A 14,931-nucleotide genomic window follows, 5' to 3' on the forward strand; every position below is an offset into this window, starting at 1 on the left:
GAGAAAGCCATTTGAAACCAGAAATTTGGAGCAGACGCCAGCCATGTGCCTTCCCAGCTAACAGAGGTTTTCCGGACACCATTGGCCATCCTCCAGTGAAGGTACCAGATTGCTGATGCATTACCTTGGACACTTTATGGCCTTAAGACTGTAACTCTGTAACCAAATAAACCCCTTTTATAAAAGCCAATCCATCTCTGGTGTTTTGCATTCCGGCAGCATTAGCAAACTAGAACAGGGAGTAAAATCCTATCATTTCATCTTTCCTGCAGGGCTGAGACATTCCAAAGGGGAGGTGATTGTACTCAAGGGCTACCAAATGGTAGAAGCCCAAGTGGCCATGAATGGAGAGCCATGTTGCAGAGAAAGCATGTTTGTGAATGAGGAAATACCCTCGTTTTTCACATGCTGTATTACCACTTCACTCTTTCAGCTAACAAGCATTTACAGAGTGATTATTGTGTGCTAGGTGTTATGGGAGGCACCAAGAATACAAATGCGAACAAAATACAATCCTACTTACTAGGAATTGACATTCTTAAGGAGCATCCAAGCAAATAGGCATCTGGAGCACAGAAAGGTATGTGCTATAATAGGGGGTAAGGACAGGAAGTGGTCAGAGTAGAAGGTAGGGTAAATCACTCAGTTTGGGGCATGTGGGAGTTTGTCTACGTTGGAAGTTAGGGAAGATGCCTGAAAAGATTTAAGCTGAGACTGAAGAATGAATTAAAGTTAGCCCAGTGATGAAGAGGGGAACAAGAAGAGGACAAATGTATAGGCTGAGGAACAGGACCTGGCAAACATTATAATCAACTGGTGCTTCTGAGATTCATACCAATTATTTACATTGTGGCTTCTATTGATTTTGTCAAAACTTTTTCTATCACAGGAAGTACTTGCACAATGGCCAGAGCTTTTTGTAAGCATACAAATTGTGAATTTTGGAGGTCAATTATATTATTGTGGATTGGAAAGTTCAAACTTTTCATTTTCTCTAAGAAGTAGTAACTATTACAAAATTATATACACTTACATAAGTTATAATTCCAAATAAATTTCTAATCACTGTTTTCATAATATTGATTTAAAGAAATGTTTTTCCTTCTGGAAAATTCTTTAGAATTTATACTTTAATGATAATATTTTACTGATTAATAACAATTTCAAAATAATGGGCATTTAAATGACTACTAATCAATTTCTATGTAATCTTGGAAAATTAATTCTCCCTTTTTAAGAGTTTTCACCTTTATAAGAACCCCCAAATTATAATTATTTCTGATCTCACCTTTCCCACCTCTCTGAAATTCTTCTCCAGTTTTCACATAAATCACAATTATATTAAGTGCCCATGAATGCTGTTGATTTGAGAGAATCAAAGATCTTTGTGATGTTACAGTGATTCTCCTAGTAATCGTTGTCTTAGAATTAAGAGAGTGACTTTAAGACTTGATGAAATTATTTGCCCATGGTTAATTTATGAAGTAAGCCCACATTATCAAGTTACCTTGAGTGTAAATAACTGGGCAGAGGACCGAATATGCCAGGTGATTTTTGACAGATGGGATCACTGTATTAATTTGTCATATTGCTTCATTCTGATATTAGAACCATCACTACAAAGTATTTATAGAAAATTAACAGGACATCATATGACAGTGTAAGCAGTGAGACAACATGGCACCCACTCAGAGAAATTTAATATATTACCTTGAGTTCAATCAAATTGAAAAACACACCATTCAAAAGTTCAGCAAGAAAGCTGGGGTGGGGGGGCAGCGATAACTTACTTGCTAGGTGCTCGGTCTTGCAAGTTAGTTAATGCAGCAAAGTTGTTTCGTACAGTTCGCAGGCTGGCCAAGACCTACCAAAAAAAAAAAAAAAAACAAGAAAGGATCATTTACACTTCTTGTACTAAAGGCTATCTTTAATGAGATTTAAGATGGTTTGACGATTTTAGAAAAAAATGGTTTGAATGAAGACTTGATATAGCCTGCAATTTAGTTTCATACAACACTAAAGAATCTCCCTGAACTGGACACTAAGCTTGCATGTATCTATTTGAAATCCAGAGAGGTCAGTCTGCAAGGATTTTTCAGACTTTTCTCCTCATTGTTTATGAATATGGTAACAGTAGATGCAGAAGTAGCAGTTTCCTCAGTGCTGGATTCCTTAGCCACCAAGACAATATCCCAGCCAATATACATACAGCATTGGTGTGTTTTATTGCAAACGGGAATTCTGTGAATTTGAAGTAATGTAATATAAAATATTAATAAATCTCACTTTGGATAAAATGCAAATAAAATGATTACCCTCAAATTCTCTTTAAAAATTCACCAAGAGTCTCGTAATTTCAAAGCAGGCAAACTGAGTAAATTTGAAATTGTTTTTTCACCTATGCCACAAGGCTACATTAGCTAGTAAACAGAAATTCTTTTTCTTTAAAGTCATCTGAACCGTGAATTGTAAGAGGTCCTCAGGGATGCACTTCTCACATAAAATGTGACTGTTCTGTGCGTGCAGAGTGCTCAGTACAAACATACTCAGCAAAAATTTATTGAATAAGGGAATACATAGATACAACATATCCACACACATGACAAGGCAGACTAACAGATGCTGCTATCTCTGGTAGTCCATTCCTATTTCTAATTCTAATTAGAATGAGAAACCAGTGAAAGAAATGGAAGTGAGCCTGGGAGAGAAGAGTTACAAGAATGCTATCGTATTCCACCCCCTCACTTTCTCCTGGAATGGGGCAAGTTTCCTCCAGGGTGGGATTTTAGGTGATCTGGATCTTGTATTTGACAACCAGATTGCTATGTTTATCTAAAACACAGATTTCAAATATCCTACAAGGTACCATATAACAACCCAGACAGCCTGGTTCTGTGGCTCATTAAACTTGACCTTAGAGAAGTTATATAACCTCTCTGTACCTCAGTTTCCTTATCTGTAAAACTGGGAAAGTGGTATCTACCTCATAGGGTTGTTGTGAAGATTACATGGAATGACAGGTTAAGTGCCTGGCAAATAGAAAGCACATAGTAAATAGTAGCCTATTATAGCAACACTACACTTGACTACTGATTTAACATGTGCATGGGGGGGGATTTTACTGAATGCCTAACATTGATAATATAAAGGTGTCCCCAAATTTCTGATTGCTCCAAGGGTTCCAGACACTTTTCCAAATTTTTTTCATCTGACACTGATCCAGTCTCAAGTCTTAGACATTTTTAAAATTGGCATCGATTTTTGCAAGTCACTGGGGAACTGTTTATGCTCTCAGGTGATAAGTGACTGTGTTATCCCCTGAAAGAGTTAATAGTGCTTCCTAAAGTGTCAACTATGCTTAACTCAGTCACTGGAAAAACCTGGCTCATTATTGCTTATAAACAACTCACAGCCCTGAAAGGTCGCACTGCCTATGACGGTGTATTCAAATAACTAACTGCTGACATCAGACCATGATGTCTTTCACTGGGCATGGAATCTTGAATGATGCAGAAATAAATTGGATCCACTGTCATTAAATCATGCAGGCTTAGTTAATATTTTAAGAAGCGAATATCACGCACACTAGCAAAGCATTTTTAAATAAAATTATTCACCAGCTAATCAATCCTTTGGCTAGGGGAAAGTTTTAACCTCAGAATTCTATTCCAGTAAATAATAGTTATATGCAGTGCATTTGATACTGGATAAATAGAAATGGTATGGCAGGTAATTAATGTTCTACACTCATTTGAAAGGTAAACATTAGTTCATGAAAAGTATACTTCAATTGTTTTTCTGTAGGGAAGCTTCTACCTCTGTTATAATAAAGATATTGAATTAGATGATTTTGTTTTGACTTTTAATTTAGATTTTATGTGTTTATTTTTGAATAAATTTTATCTTCACACAGTGCAGAACAAAAGGGGGATAGTGAAAAGTTTCTCCCTCAATTATCAAGATAATCAAAATTATTGCTGTTTGAGAGGAAGCAGGTAGATAAAATTGGGAGAGCCGCTGAAGGGTATTAGAAATACTGGTGATGTTCTATATCTTAAACTGCTCATTTTACTATTACTCTTTTTTTTAATTACCCTTTTAGTTACCCTTACTGATAATCTTAATTTCTATACTTTCCTCCAAGCCTCTGTCAGTAGTCTTTTCCTTTCAGCCTGCAGAATTCCCTTTAGAATTTCTTGTAAGACAGGTCTCTTGTTGATTAACTCTCTCAATTTCTGGTTACCTGTGAATATTTTAAACTTTCCCTCATTTCTGAAGGACAGTTTTGCCAGATAAAGAATTCTTGGATGGTGATTTTTCTCTTTGAGAACCTTAGATGTATCATACCACTGCATTTTCACCTCCATGGTTTCTGCTGAGAACTTCACACTTAATCTTATTGCTGTTCCCTTGCATGTGACAAATCTCTTTTCTCTTGCTGCTTTCAGGATTCTCTCTTTATCTTTGGCATTTGACATTCTGGTTAGTATGTGTCTTGGAGTAGGTCTACTAGGATCTATTCTGTTTGGAGTACTTTGCACTTCTTGGACATACTTATGTCTTACATAAGAGTTGGGAAATTTTGGACCATTATTTCCTCAAATATTCTTTCTGCCCTTTTCCCTTCTCTTCTCTTTTTGGGTACTATTACTCTTTATACTTTATATACTCGCTAAATACATTCTCTTATATGTATGAAATGTTCCAAAATAAAGAGTAAAAAAGGAAATCCCTACTCCAGACACTCAGCTGTCAGTCCCCTAGCAATTGACTTTAGGGTTGTCTACTAAATTTTGATTTTACAAGCACTGCTGCAGTAAATAACCTTATAGATATATCATTCCCTATATATGCAAGTGTTGGGCCATTGCTTTTTGTGGTACGACAAATGACATTTTATAAATCTTATAGTAACTATTATTTTCCTTAATGTGACATACATGATATTGGCAGATGCACACATAGAAATTTCAGATAAATCTTACAAGGAGGTTGTGCCAATTTGAATATATGTTCCCCAAAACACCACTATCTTTGATGCAGTCTTATGTGGGCAGACGTTTTACTGTTGATTAGATTGTAATTCTTTGAGTGTTTCCATGGAGATGCGACCCACCCAACTGTAGGTGCTAACTCTGATTGGACAATTTCCATGGAGGTGTGTCCCTGCCCATTCAGCATGGGCCTTGATTAGTTTACTAGAGCACTATATAAGCTCAGACAGAAGGAGCGAGCTTGCTACAGCCAAGAGGGACACTATGAAGAATGCACAGGAGCTGAGAGAGGAGCTGCAGCTTACAGAGACATTTTGGAGACGGCCGATGAAAGCAGACTCTTGCTCCGGAGAAGCTAAGAGAGGACAAATACCCCAAGTGCAACTAAGAGTGACATTTTTGAGGAGCTGCAGCCTAGAGAAGAACATCCTAGAAAGTCATTTTGAAACCAGAACTCTGGAGCAGACACCAGCCATGTGCCTTCCCAGCTAACAGAGGTTTTCCAGAGGCCATTGGCCATTCTTCGAGTGAAGGTCCCCCCTTACCTTGGATACTTTATGACCTTAAGATTGTAACTTTGTAACCAAATAACCCCCCTTTATAAAAGCCAATCCATTTCTGATATTTTGCTTAACAGCAGCATTAGCAAACTGGAACAGAGGTGTTGCCACAGGCCTAATTGATTGGTCCTAGGTGCTTCATCATGAACACACAGTGTTAATCTTTTATGCTCTCACTTGAGTTGTAGGATGTGGAAAGGGAGGCATCTGTTTTGTAGGGGAGAACTGGAAATGGTTTTACTCAAGCCCCTGCATGTGAGATATGAGATATGGTTATCATTTTGTTCTAGGTAACAGCCACTCCTCTTTATTTCAACACTTTAAGAACTGCAGTCAGAATTCTGGCCCCCTTTACACTCCTTAATGCTTGCTAACCACAAAGGTCCCTCAGATTTTCTTCCGCATAATTCAAAGGTTAAAAAATCAAGGCCATTTCTTTCCCAACTGCCCCTCCAAGTAAAATATCTGTCAAGGTCAGAACTATCTTGGGAATGAAGAGAAATACATACAACATTGGAAAGAAACACTAATAGTGCTACAGAAAACTTTTTAACAAAGCTGGGTCATATACTACCATGGGAAGACATTAAGTTATTTACACACATTAAGTGTAGACTCTTTAGGTACTTCTAAACGTTTATTAACCAATAGGATTCACTGAAAATGACAGACAAATGTGGACCTCCTTAAACAGCTAAAAAAAAATTGAACATAGTAGCCTAATGCAAACATACAGTTATATAATCATGATTTATTGAGAAGATTTAAAGAGGAGTTTGCTTTAAAAAAAAAAAAAATAGTGGCAGTGTACTTGTTAAAAAAATTCCTGCTTAAGAAACAAAGGACACTCTGAGGGTGGTGTTTTTCAATCCCTATATACTTTATGCCACTAGGTGGTGCTGAAACACAGATGAGTTGAGGAAAACGGGGAGACTTTGAGAAAGAATTCCTTTCCTCTGTCTAACTCCAGAAACATTTGGAGTCAAATCATAATTATTTAGATAGAAAGTAAAGTATGATAGAAAATAGAACTTATTTCTACTTTACGTTATGGCTAAATCATATAAAATTGCTGTGTTTTGTAGGTCAAAAAAGGTTGTATACTGACAATTGCATGATGTTTGTCCTACAAAGTACTTAGATCCCTAAAAGATGCTAGCTGTAATTTATTTTTAATGAAGTAGAGAGAAAAGCTAAACAATAGAAGCAACTTAAATGTGATGACTACTTTCTTTCCTAACCTGGCAGGCAGAGCCTGTTGGATTCAACAAGCATGGGGATTGTGCAGGCTCAGATCACTGCTGGTGGGTAAAACTGGGGAGGGACATGCAGGGCCATGAAAAATATTGGCAATGTTCTATTCCCAAAAGAATGGTAAAGTTACCTAGCATTATTAACTTCTATTTATTTTCCTAAAATTATGCCAGTTGCTGTACTTTGGAAGGAGTAAAATTAAAATGATTTGATTGTTCCTGCTCTGAATTTTCAAAGCAGGCATATCTCCTTAGTCTAATGTAAGAGACTCTTCAGGGATCCAGGATAATGTTTGGGTGTTTCCTGCTTTTTCCCTTAATCAAAGATTCCACATGTTTCCAGATGAGAATTCCTGTTGACTTAGAGTCCTACAAGGCAGTCATATCACAAATAGTGGGGCTTGTGGGATCAGGGACAATTGTCCAAAAAGAAATGCTTCTTACATCAGTGTGTGGCTCCCTAGTGCTCCCCAGCCCCCATCAATTCTTCCAGATTGCTGTTATACTTGTGGGAGGAAAATGCCAGTTGCTAAGTTTCATGGAGTGGCATGGTCATGGGATTCCTCCAAACGTCCAGGCTATATGCTTAAGGAAATACAGCAAAAGATTTCAGCACAAACACTAGGAGACTATTTCCAAGTTGAAATAAACTAAATATGTAAAGCTGTCACTTTTTCAGGAGATCGAGGGGATTCTGAACTTGAAGGGGAAATCATAAGTAATCAGAGGTGGAAAAGTTTAGGTTAAACATCAGCAAGAATTTCTAACCCTGACAGTGTTTTAGACATTGAGCAAAAATAAGGAAGGATATTGTAGAATCTTTTCTGAGGATTATGTCTATCCAAGATGTTTTAGGTTTCTGCACTGTCCAACAAGGTAGAATATATCCTTGTATGACTTCCTAAATTCTTTTATTACTTAGGATTTCATTGTCTTATTTTCACAGGGAAATAACAATTGGGAAAGAAAAGGGAGGGATCCTTTCCTGATTTAGAGATACCCTCAAAGAAATGGGTTCTCAAGAAGAGACAGAAGATGAGTTTGGGAGAGGCTGTTTTAACACTTTGGATGGTGGAAGGCCATCTATAAGAATCATGAGGAAGAAAATAACGCACAGGAAAAAAGAAAACCTAAAAGAATAGAAAGTAAAATAGTAGTTATTTGGGGGTTTGGAATTATGGGAAAATGTCCTTTTCCTTCCCTTTGCTTATGTTTATTTTCTAAACTTATGAAAAAGGATTTTAATTTGGAAGCAGTGTGGGTTTTTCACCAGAGGAATTTAGTGTGAAATTTTCAGATTCTAAAGTATGCTGGGAAAAGTGAAAAATTCTTTGGCCTAGTTGGCTGAATATCTCCCTGAGTGACCTGTATAAAATCAGTAGTCTCCTGTCCATTGTGAAAGCAACTAAGGTATATATTAGGCTAAATAATGTTGGTATCTTTCAAGTGACAAAACTTATATTTTTAGCATTATATTAGCATTAAATGGTAAGTGCTCTATCCAGCATTTAAAAAAAAAACTGAGAAGTTAGTGTTTAGCTCAACAAAATACGTTAGTTTTGCCCAACGGGGCTTAACAGAAAGCCACAGACAAACAAGACTCTAGCTGGGCTGGCTTGCTTTCTTACCTGCTTCCTAAAGTATGCCCTATCTATTGGTAGTAAAATTGTTTAAGGTTTAATAGACTTTTTTTTTTAATTCCGGTAGAGCTTTACAGGTTGTACTCCTGGCCGTTTGAACAAAGGGCCATTTACGAAAACTGTGATAAGGCCACTTAAAAGGAATCAGCAGGCTCTGGAGCAATGATCAATAATCACCTCTACAAGGTGCTCTGAGACACTTAGCTAATCATAAGCAAAGTCTTCAAAACACATTACAGGATTATTTTCAGATGTCAGTTGCCTACATATTTAGGCATTGGTTTATATTCAAAGTTCCGATTTTAAGGATATTAGGTACACATCTTAATTATTTAAACCACTTACTAACATAGATTAAATAATATTTTACATCTGTATTTTCTCCTGGTGTACTGAAATTTTATTAATTTTTCAGAGGTTATAGGTACATTATATAAAATGTCCAATTATTTAAAAGACCAGATTTCTTCAGAATTGAAGAACACTGAATGGCAGGGACCAAGTCTAATTTATCTATTTGTTGGAGATTAGTAAATACTACTTGAAATCAGAAGATAAGGAATTATATACAGAAAAGGTATTCATTTTCTACTATATATTTAGATATGTTTTTCTTATAGCAATACGTAGAGATTTTAATTAGAAGCAAGAATAGCTACGTGAATAAACTCAGATTGAAATAATTGTTTCTATAGTTAGTGATGGACATTATTTATGTTATTTTGCCTGATTTTATCTGTTCTCCAGCCCTTGGCTCTTAGGTATAAAATTAGGAGTTCTGAATAGAAATCAATTAAAAATCCTTAGTCTTCTACAATTTTGTTATCACAAAATAAGAGTAAAGCATATAAGAGTGTGAAATATTTTGGACTTGGTAATGTAAATACTAGAAAGAACTCATATTCTCCAGCAAAATCTTAACCAAACAAGACATTGACCATCTGAAAGGAATGGTGTTTGCACTATACCTTCTAAATGCCTGTGGTAATGAATGTGATACCTCATGATTCATTCAATCATTCAACAACTATTTACCAAGCAAGTTTTACGTGCTATGAATACAAGACATGGCTCTGCCCATTATACGTTAAGTTGTTTATGGACTTATGACATTTTTTTGGTCTAAATAGTAGCAATAATATAATATTTCAGGAAATTTGAAAAAGTGAAAGAATTAAACATAATCCTAACCCCAAACACTGCTATCATCTACTTTCTTAAACAATACTTATTATGACATTTTAAAGATTGGAAGAGCACTTATGAACTAATTATCTGATAATGATACTTTAAATTTATTAGGTCCTCTATTTTCTTGATATTCTGCTAAGCATTTTACATGGCCTGTGTTATTTCAACCTCTTCACAACCTTATGAGGTTGGTGCCCTTGCCATTGTCATTTAACATAGGAAGGAAACGGGCTTGGAAACATCCAATGATATGCCAAGTTTAGTTAGCGAGAAGAGGTGAAGGGATCTGAACCAGGCAGACTGCCTCAACTGTCTTCCCTCCAGCCCAGAATCCCAATTTTCTGGATGGGTAAAGAAGGCCTAGACAAGTTAAACAAGTTGCTGAAGGTGCTACAGTTAACTATGGCATAGTTCTGATTATAATCTTTATAACCCTCAGGATCACTGCATTCCGATATTTAACATTCTTATTATCAACCAACTTTGGCTTTATGCCCCTTCACACCACAGATTAAATCAGATTCATCCCATTCTGTCCTCTGCCTCTCTGTACCAGTCCTCTCAACCTTGGCTGCATGATGAAATCACCTGGGAGCCTTTAAAAATACTGATGCCTGGATCCCACCCTCAGATTTGGAGTTAACTGGTGTGGGTGTGACCAGAGGATAGAAAAAAAGCTCTCTGGGTGATTCAAACATGTAGTCAAGGTTGAGAAGCTCTGGACTAGGCAAAGAATAGTTGGTCATCAACCCTTTTATATATATTCTAAAACACTTCAGATCATGAGAACCTCTGGACTAGACAAAGAATAGTTGGTCATCAACCCTTTTATATATATCCTAAAACACTTTAGATCATTTTATTGCCTTCTTGCATTTGTGCCATGTGGTTGAAATATTCTCATGATTTGTAGACATATAAGGAATAAATAAACATAAACATATCCCTCAGCTAAATTTGTTCTAAATTGTAGCAATAATATACTTCAGGAAATTTGAAAAAGTTAAAGAATTATACATAATCCTAACCCCAAACACTGCTATCATTTCCTTTCATAAACAATACCTATTATGACATTTTAAAGACGGAAAAGCACTTATCAATTATCTGATAATAATACTTATTTTGCATGAATGACATGTAAAAAGGGAGTAAATAAAGCATCAGGCTGAAACGGATTATTTAATTTCAAGCAATGAACCTAATTACATGAAGTGTAATTTAGTCTATGATATAGCCCTCCACTTCCAGTGCTTATGTCAGTTAGGGAATTATGGGCTCATTTAAATATATCACTTAAGTAATTTGTTATTGGAAGAAAAGACACTCTTTGGATCTATGGGTGTATAGAAACATCAATAAAAATTCAGGTTCTCTAGTGTCACCTTTGAATCACTTGACTTAGACACAGAATTTGTATTTGTATTTGATTGAAAATCAAATTAAGAACCAGAAACTCATCCCCAAATTTAATTTTTAGATCTATAAGAAATCTGCTTGTTCACCAAGCTGTACTTACCTGAGCAAACGGAGTCACAATCAAGTCATCTCCATGTCTGAAAAATAAACCAAATCCTGTATTAGAAGTTACCACTAACTCTTTGACCATTTCTGATCAATATTAAATGCTCAGTTCCATTTTCATAAACTCCCACAGAGAATTACAGTAATTCCATTCTTATTCTTCAGCACATGTTCTTCCCAGCCACAGGGTTGAAAATATTTCTTCTGGGAGGCAGATGGTAACCATTATCCAGCTCCCTGGGTAAAAAGAGGGTTTTCTTGATAATCAACCAAGGTCACTGTCGCTTATTAAGCACACAGGAAACCCAATAGTAGAAACTGAGTTCAAGCAGCTGGGCCCGACTTTTGCTTTTGGCCTCTCATTGTAGGTATTAGTAAGTGGTGCTGCGGAAGGAGGCAGTAACTTCAGCGGCTCCAATGTGAGGCCCCTGGACCATTTTACATTTGGAGGTGATTAGCCTCAAGTGTTCCTAATCATTGTGTGTAAGTCCTGGACAGGCCAGGAACTGTAGATGACATGTGACTGCATCATATGCTAATAAAAACTCAGTGAAACTTTTCAACTGACTCACGTCCCAGCCACTGGAATTACGGGACAGTGTTACCCGTGTGTGCTGTTGCTGCAGCAACCCCAGCTACACCAAGGCCTGGGATGTGGGCGCAAGGTGTCAGCATGACGTTTCACAGAGGCACAGGGAAAGGCAAGGAAAATTGTGCAACATTTTACTTTGGAGGAAAGTGAAAAATTTGGGGCCCAGGGTTCTTTGATGGTATTTCTTAGCATGAATAATTTGTGTGCACGATATCCAAAATCTCCAAACTTTTTTGATCTAGCTAGCCAAAGCCCTTTAATCAAATGTGAATGTAGTTATTTTATCCAGAACACTTCCTGGCCACGACCCCAAGCACACATCAGCTCACTCGAGAACAAGCTGAGAAGGACCCAAATGACCTAAAACAACACCCAGGAAACAGGCTGCAGCACGAATTGCATATGGATGATGTTAGCAAATGGATTGTTACCAATAATTAGACCAGTTGTTATGGTCATCATCTCCCCGCCCCCAAAAAATATTATATGGAAATTTTGAAAATAAAAGTATGGAAAATAATGAGTAGAAATAGGTTTCAATATATGATTAGAATACACCTTAAAGGAAACACAGGTCATTTTCTGCCCCCTAGTTCCAAAATCACATTTTTAGAGGAGCATCTGTAACTTGCAGAGATTACTCTTAAAACCTGAGACTCTATGACAGCTGGACATGGTTTCATCCTTCTGTTTTGAGGAGTCAGCCAAGGCACTGAGTGGTCATAAGGTCAAAAACTATAAACAGTACAGCCAGGATGTCAACCAGAAAAGGTGTTCTGAGCCCAAGCCCAGAATGGCTCTTTCCTAGAAAGATGTAAATACAAACATTTGTCACCTCAGATACAATACTATAAGCTGTGACTGACCATTTGCCACAAACAGCTAATGACCCCATCTCTCAGGGATGGAGGGAGCCTTCACAAACCTCCAAGATCTTTCATTTAAAAATTCCAGATAAATAAACTGAAACACTTAAAAAACGTGGGTTATCTCGATGTTTTCAGGCTTGCACTTTATAACTGATGACAAAGTCATAGGAAAATTTGCATCCCATATATTTTTTTCTTTTTAAACTATTTTTTGTGGTAACATGCATATCACAAAATTTCCCACTTAAACCATTTTTAAGTGTACAACAAAGTGGTAGTAGTTACAATACAATGCTACCATCAGCACCATCCATTTTCAAAACTTTCTCATCACCTCAAACAGAAATTGTTTATTTCCCATTCCCTTCCTCCCAGTCCCTGGCAAACTGGAATCTACTTCTTATCTCTATGAATTTTCTTATTCTAGCTATTTCATATAGGAGAATTCTTATTCATTCAAATGCTTATCCTTCTGTGTCTGGGTCATTTTATTCAACATTATATTTCAGAGTTCATCCACATTGTAGCACATATTGGAGCTTTATTCCTTTTTATGGCTGAATAGTATACCATTGTATGGACATACCACATTTTGTTTATCCATTCAACTATTGATGGGCACCTTGTATCGATTCCAACTTTTGACTTGTGAATAGTGTTACTATGAACATTGGTATACAGTTGTCTGTCCCAATTTGTGTTTTCAATACTTTGGGGTATATACGTAGCAGTAGAATTGCTGGATCTAATGGTAATACAATGTTTTACTTATTGAGGATGCTCATTGTTTTTATAATTATTTACCTTGCACCTAAATATCAAATTTACCTTGTGGAGGCATACACTTTAAAATTAATTCAGAGAAATTTTTGGTATAACCTTTGAACCATCATAATTTTCTGTTTTTATAGCAATATGTTCCATAGATTAAATGAGAGCTGAATTCAATTTCTGAACTCATATTTAAGACTTCTTACTAGACATCTAAATGGGTGATAACCTGTTGCTGGCTTGAATCTGTTATGTACCCCAGAAAAGACCATCTTCTTTTAATCCATTCTTGTAGGGGCAGATCTATTGTGGGTGGGACCTTTTGGTTAGGCTATTTCAATTGAAATGTGTCTCAGCCCACTCAAGGTGGGTCTTAATCCCTCACTGGAGTCCTTTGTGAAGAGGATAAAGGACAGTAAAAGCCAGAGAGTTTAGAGAGAATGCCCTGGGAAAAACAAGTAAGGACCCACAGGAGCTAGAGAGAGAGAGAGCCATTGAAACCAGAACCCAGGAGAAGAAGAACCAGCAGACATCACCATGTGCCTTCTCATGTGACAGAGGAACCCCAGAGGCCAGCAGCCTTTCCTCAGAGAAGGTATCTTCCTCTTGATGCTTTAATTTGGACATTTTCATGGCCTTAGAACTGTAAATCGTAAGCTAATAAACCCCCTTTGTAAAAGCCAATCCATGTCTGGTATATTGCATTCCAGCAGCTTTAGTGAACCAAAACAACCTGTAATTCAGTTCTACTAACAAATGCTTACAGTCTCATCTGTTCTAGTCACTATGCAAAGATCTGAAGATATAATGACAATTAAGATAAGTTTCTGCTACTCCTTAGTGACTAGCAGAGGAGATAAAAGGAGAAATGCACAATTTCTATATAACAAACCAGGTGCTTTGATAGAACAACAAATAAGACTGTAGGAAGGCAGAGGTGGGCATCAAAGCTGGCCCTTTGAGGTCTTGCCTACCCACAAAGGAATTCCTACTCCCATGGAATGTGTCTGAGTTGAATCCCAAAGCATGAGCAGGAGTTGTCAGCTGTAACAGGACACACAAATGTTTCCCAAACCACATTGTTTAATTCATCCACAAATCATGAAATCTTTCCTGAGCATGTTAGATGCATTAGGTATGGTGCCTAGGAACTAGCTGCCAAGAAGGAGTGTCCATTCTCGAGATGTTGACATAAACATAAACTCAAAATTCTAAAGCAAGGGTTTGAGTTCCATAATAGCAAGATGCATAGAGAACTGTGTGAACCAGGAAAGAGTCTAAGCCTACTGTGGAGGAAATAGATAAAGGAGATGTCTCCAAGAGCAGGGGAAACCTGAGCTAGCTTTTCTAAGATAAGGAAATGTTAATTAGGTGAAGGGGAAGAATATTAATTTGTTCATGCAACAATTGTTTTTTGAGTGCCTACTCCATGCTAGGCACAGTTTTGGTGCTGGGATCACATCAGTGAACAAAAAAGATAATGCCCCCCCCCCCCAATAAAAGATAATGGCCCTGCTCTCAAGAAGCCTGCAGTCTA

General features: G+C 37.0%; 1 protein-coding gene across 16 annotated transcripts in view; it reads right to left on the reverse strand.

Moving 5' to 3' along the window:
• The window catches only part of PDE4D (phosphodiesterase 4D), a 1,663,062-nt gene that overhangs the window by 228,741 nt on the left and 1,419,390 nt on the right, over positions 1-14,931 (reverse strand). For all 16 annotated transcript variants that reach the window (XM_037799050.1, XM_037799045.1, XM_037799053.1 and 13 more), the window contains 2 exons: positions 11,158-11,194; positions 1,791-1,864 (listed from right to left, as the gene is read on the reverse strand). In XM_037799050.1, coding sequence (XP_037654978.1) covers positions 1,791-1,864; positions 11,158-11,194 — 111 coding nt within the window. The remainder of the gene's footprint in view (positions 1-1,790; positions 1,865-11,157; positions 11,195-14,931) is intronic.

This window comes from Choloepus didactylus, chromosome 11 (genome assembly GCF_015220235.1).
Source record: "Choloepus didactylus isolate mChoDid1 chromosome 11, mChoDid1.pri, whole genome shotgun sequence".
Classification (NCBI taxonomy): domain Eukaryota; kingdom Metazoa; phylum Chordata; class Mammalia; order Pilosa; family Megalonychidae; genus Choloepus; species Choloepus didactylus.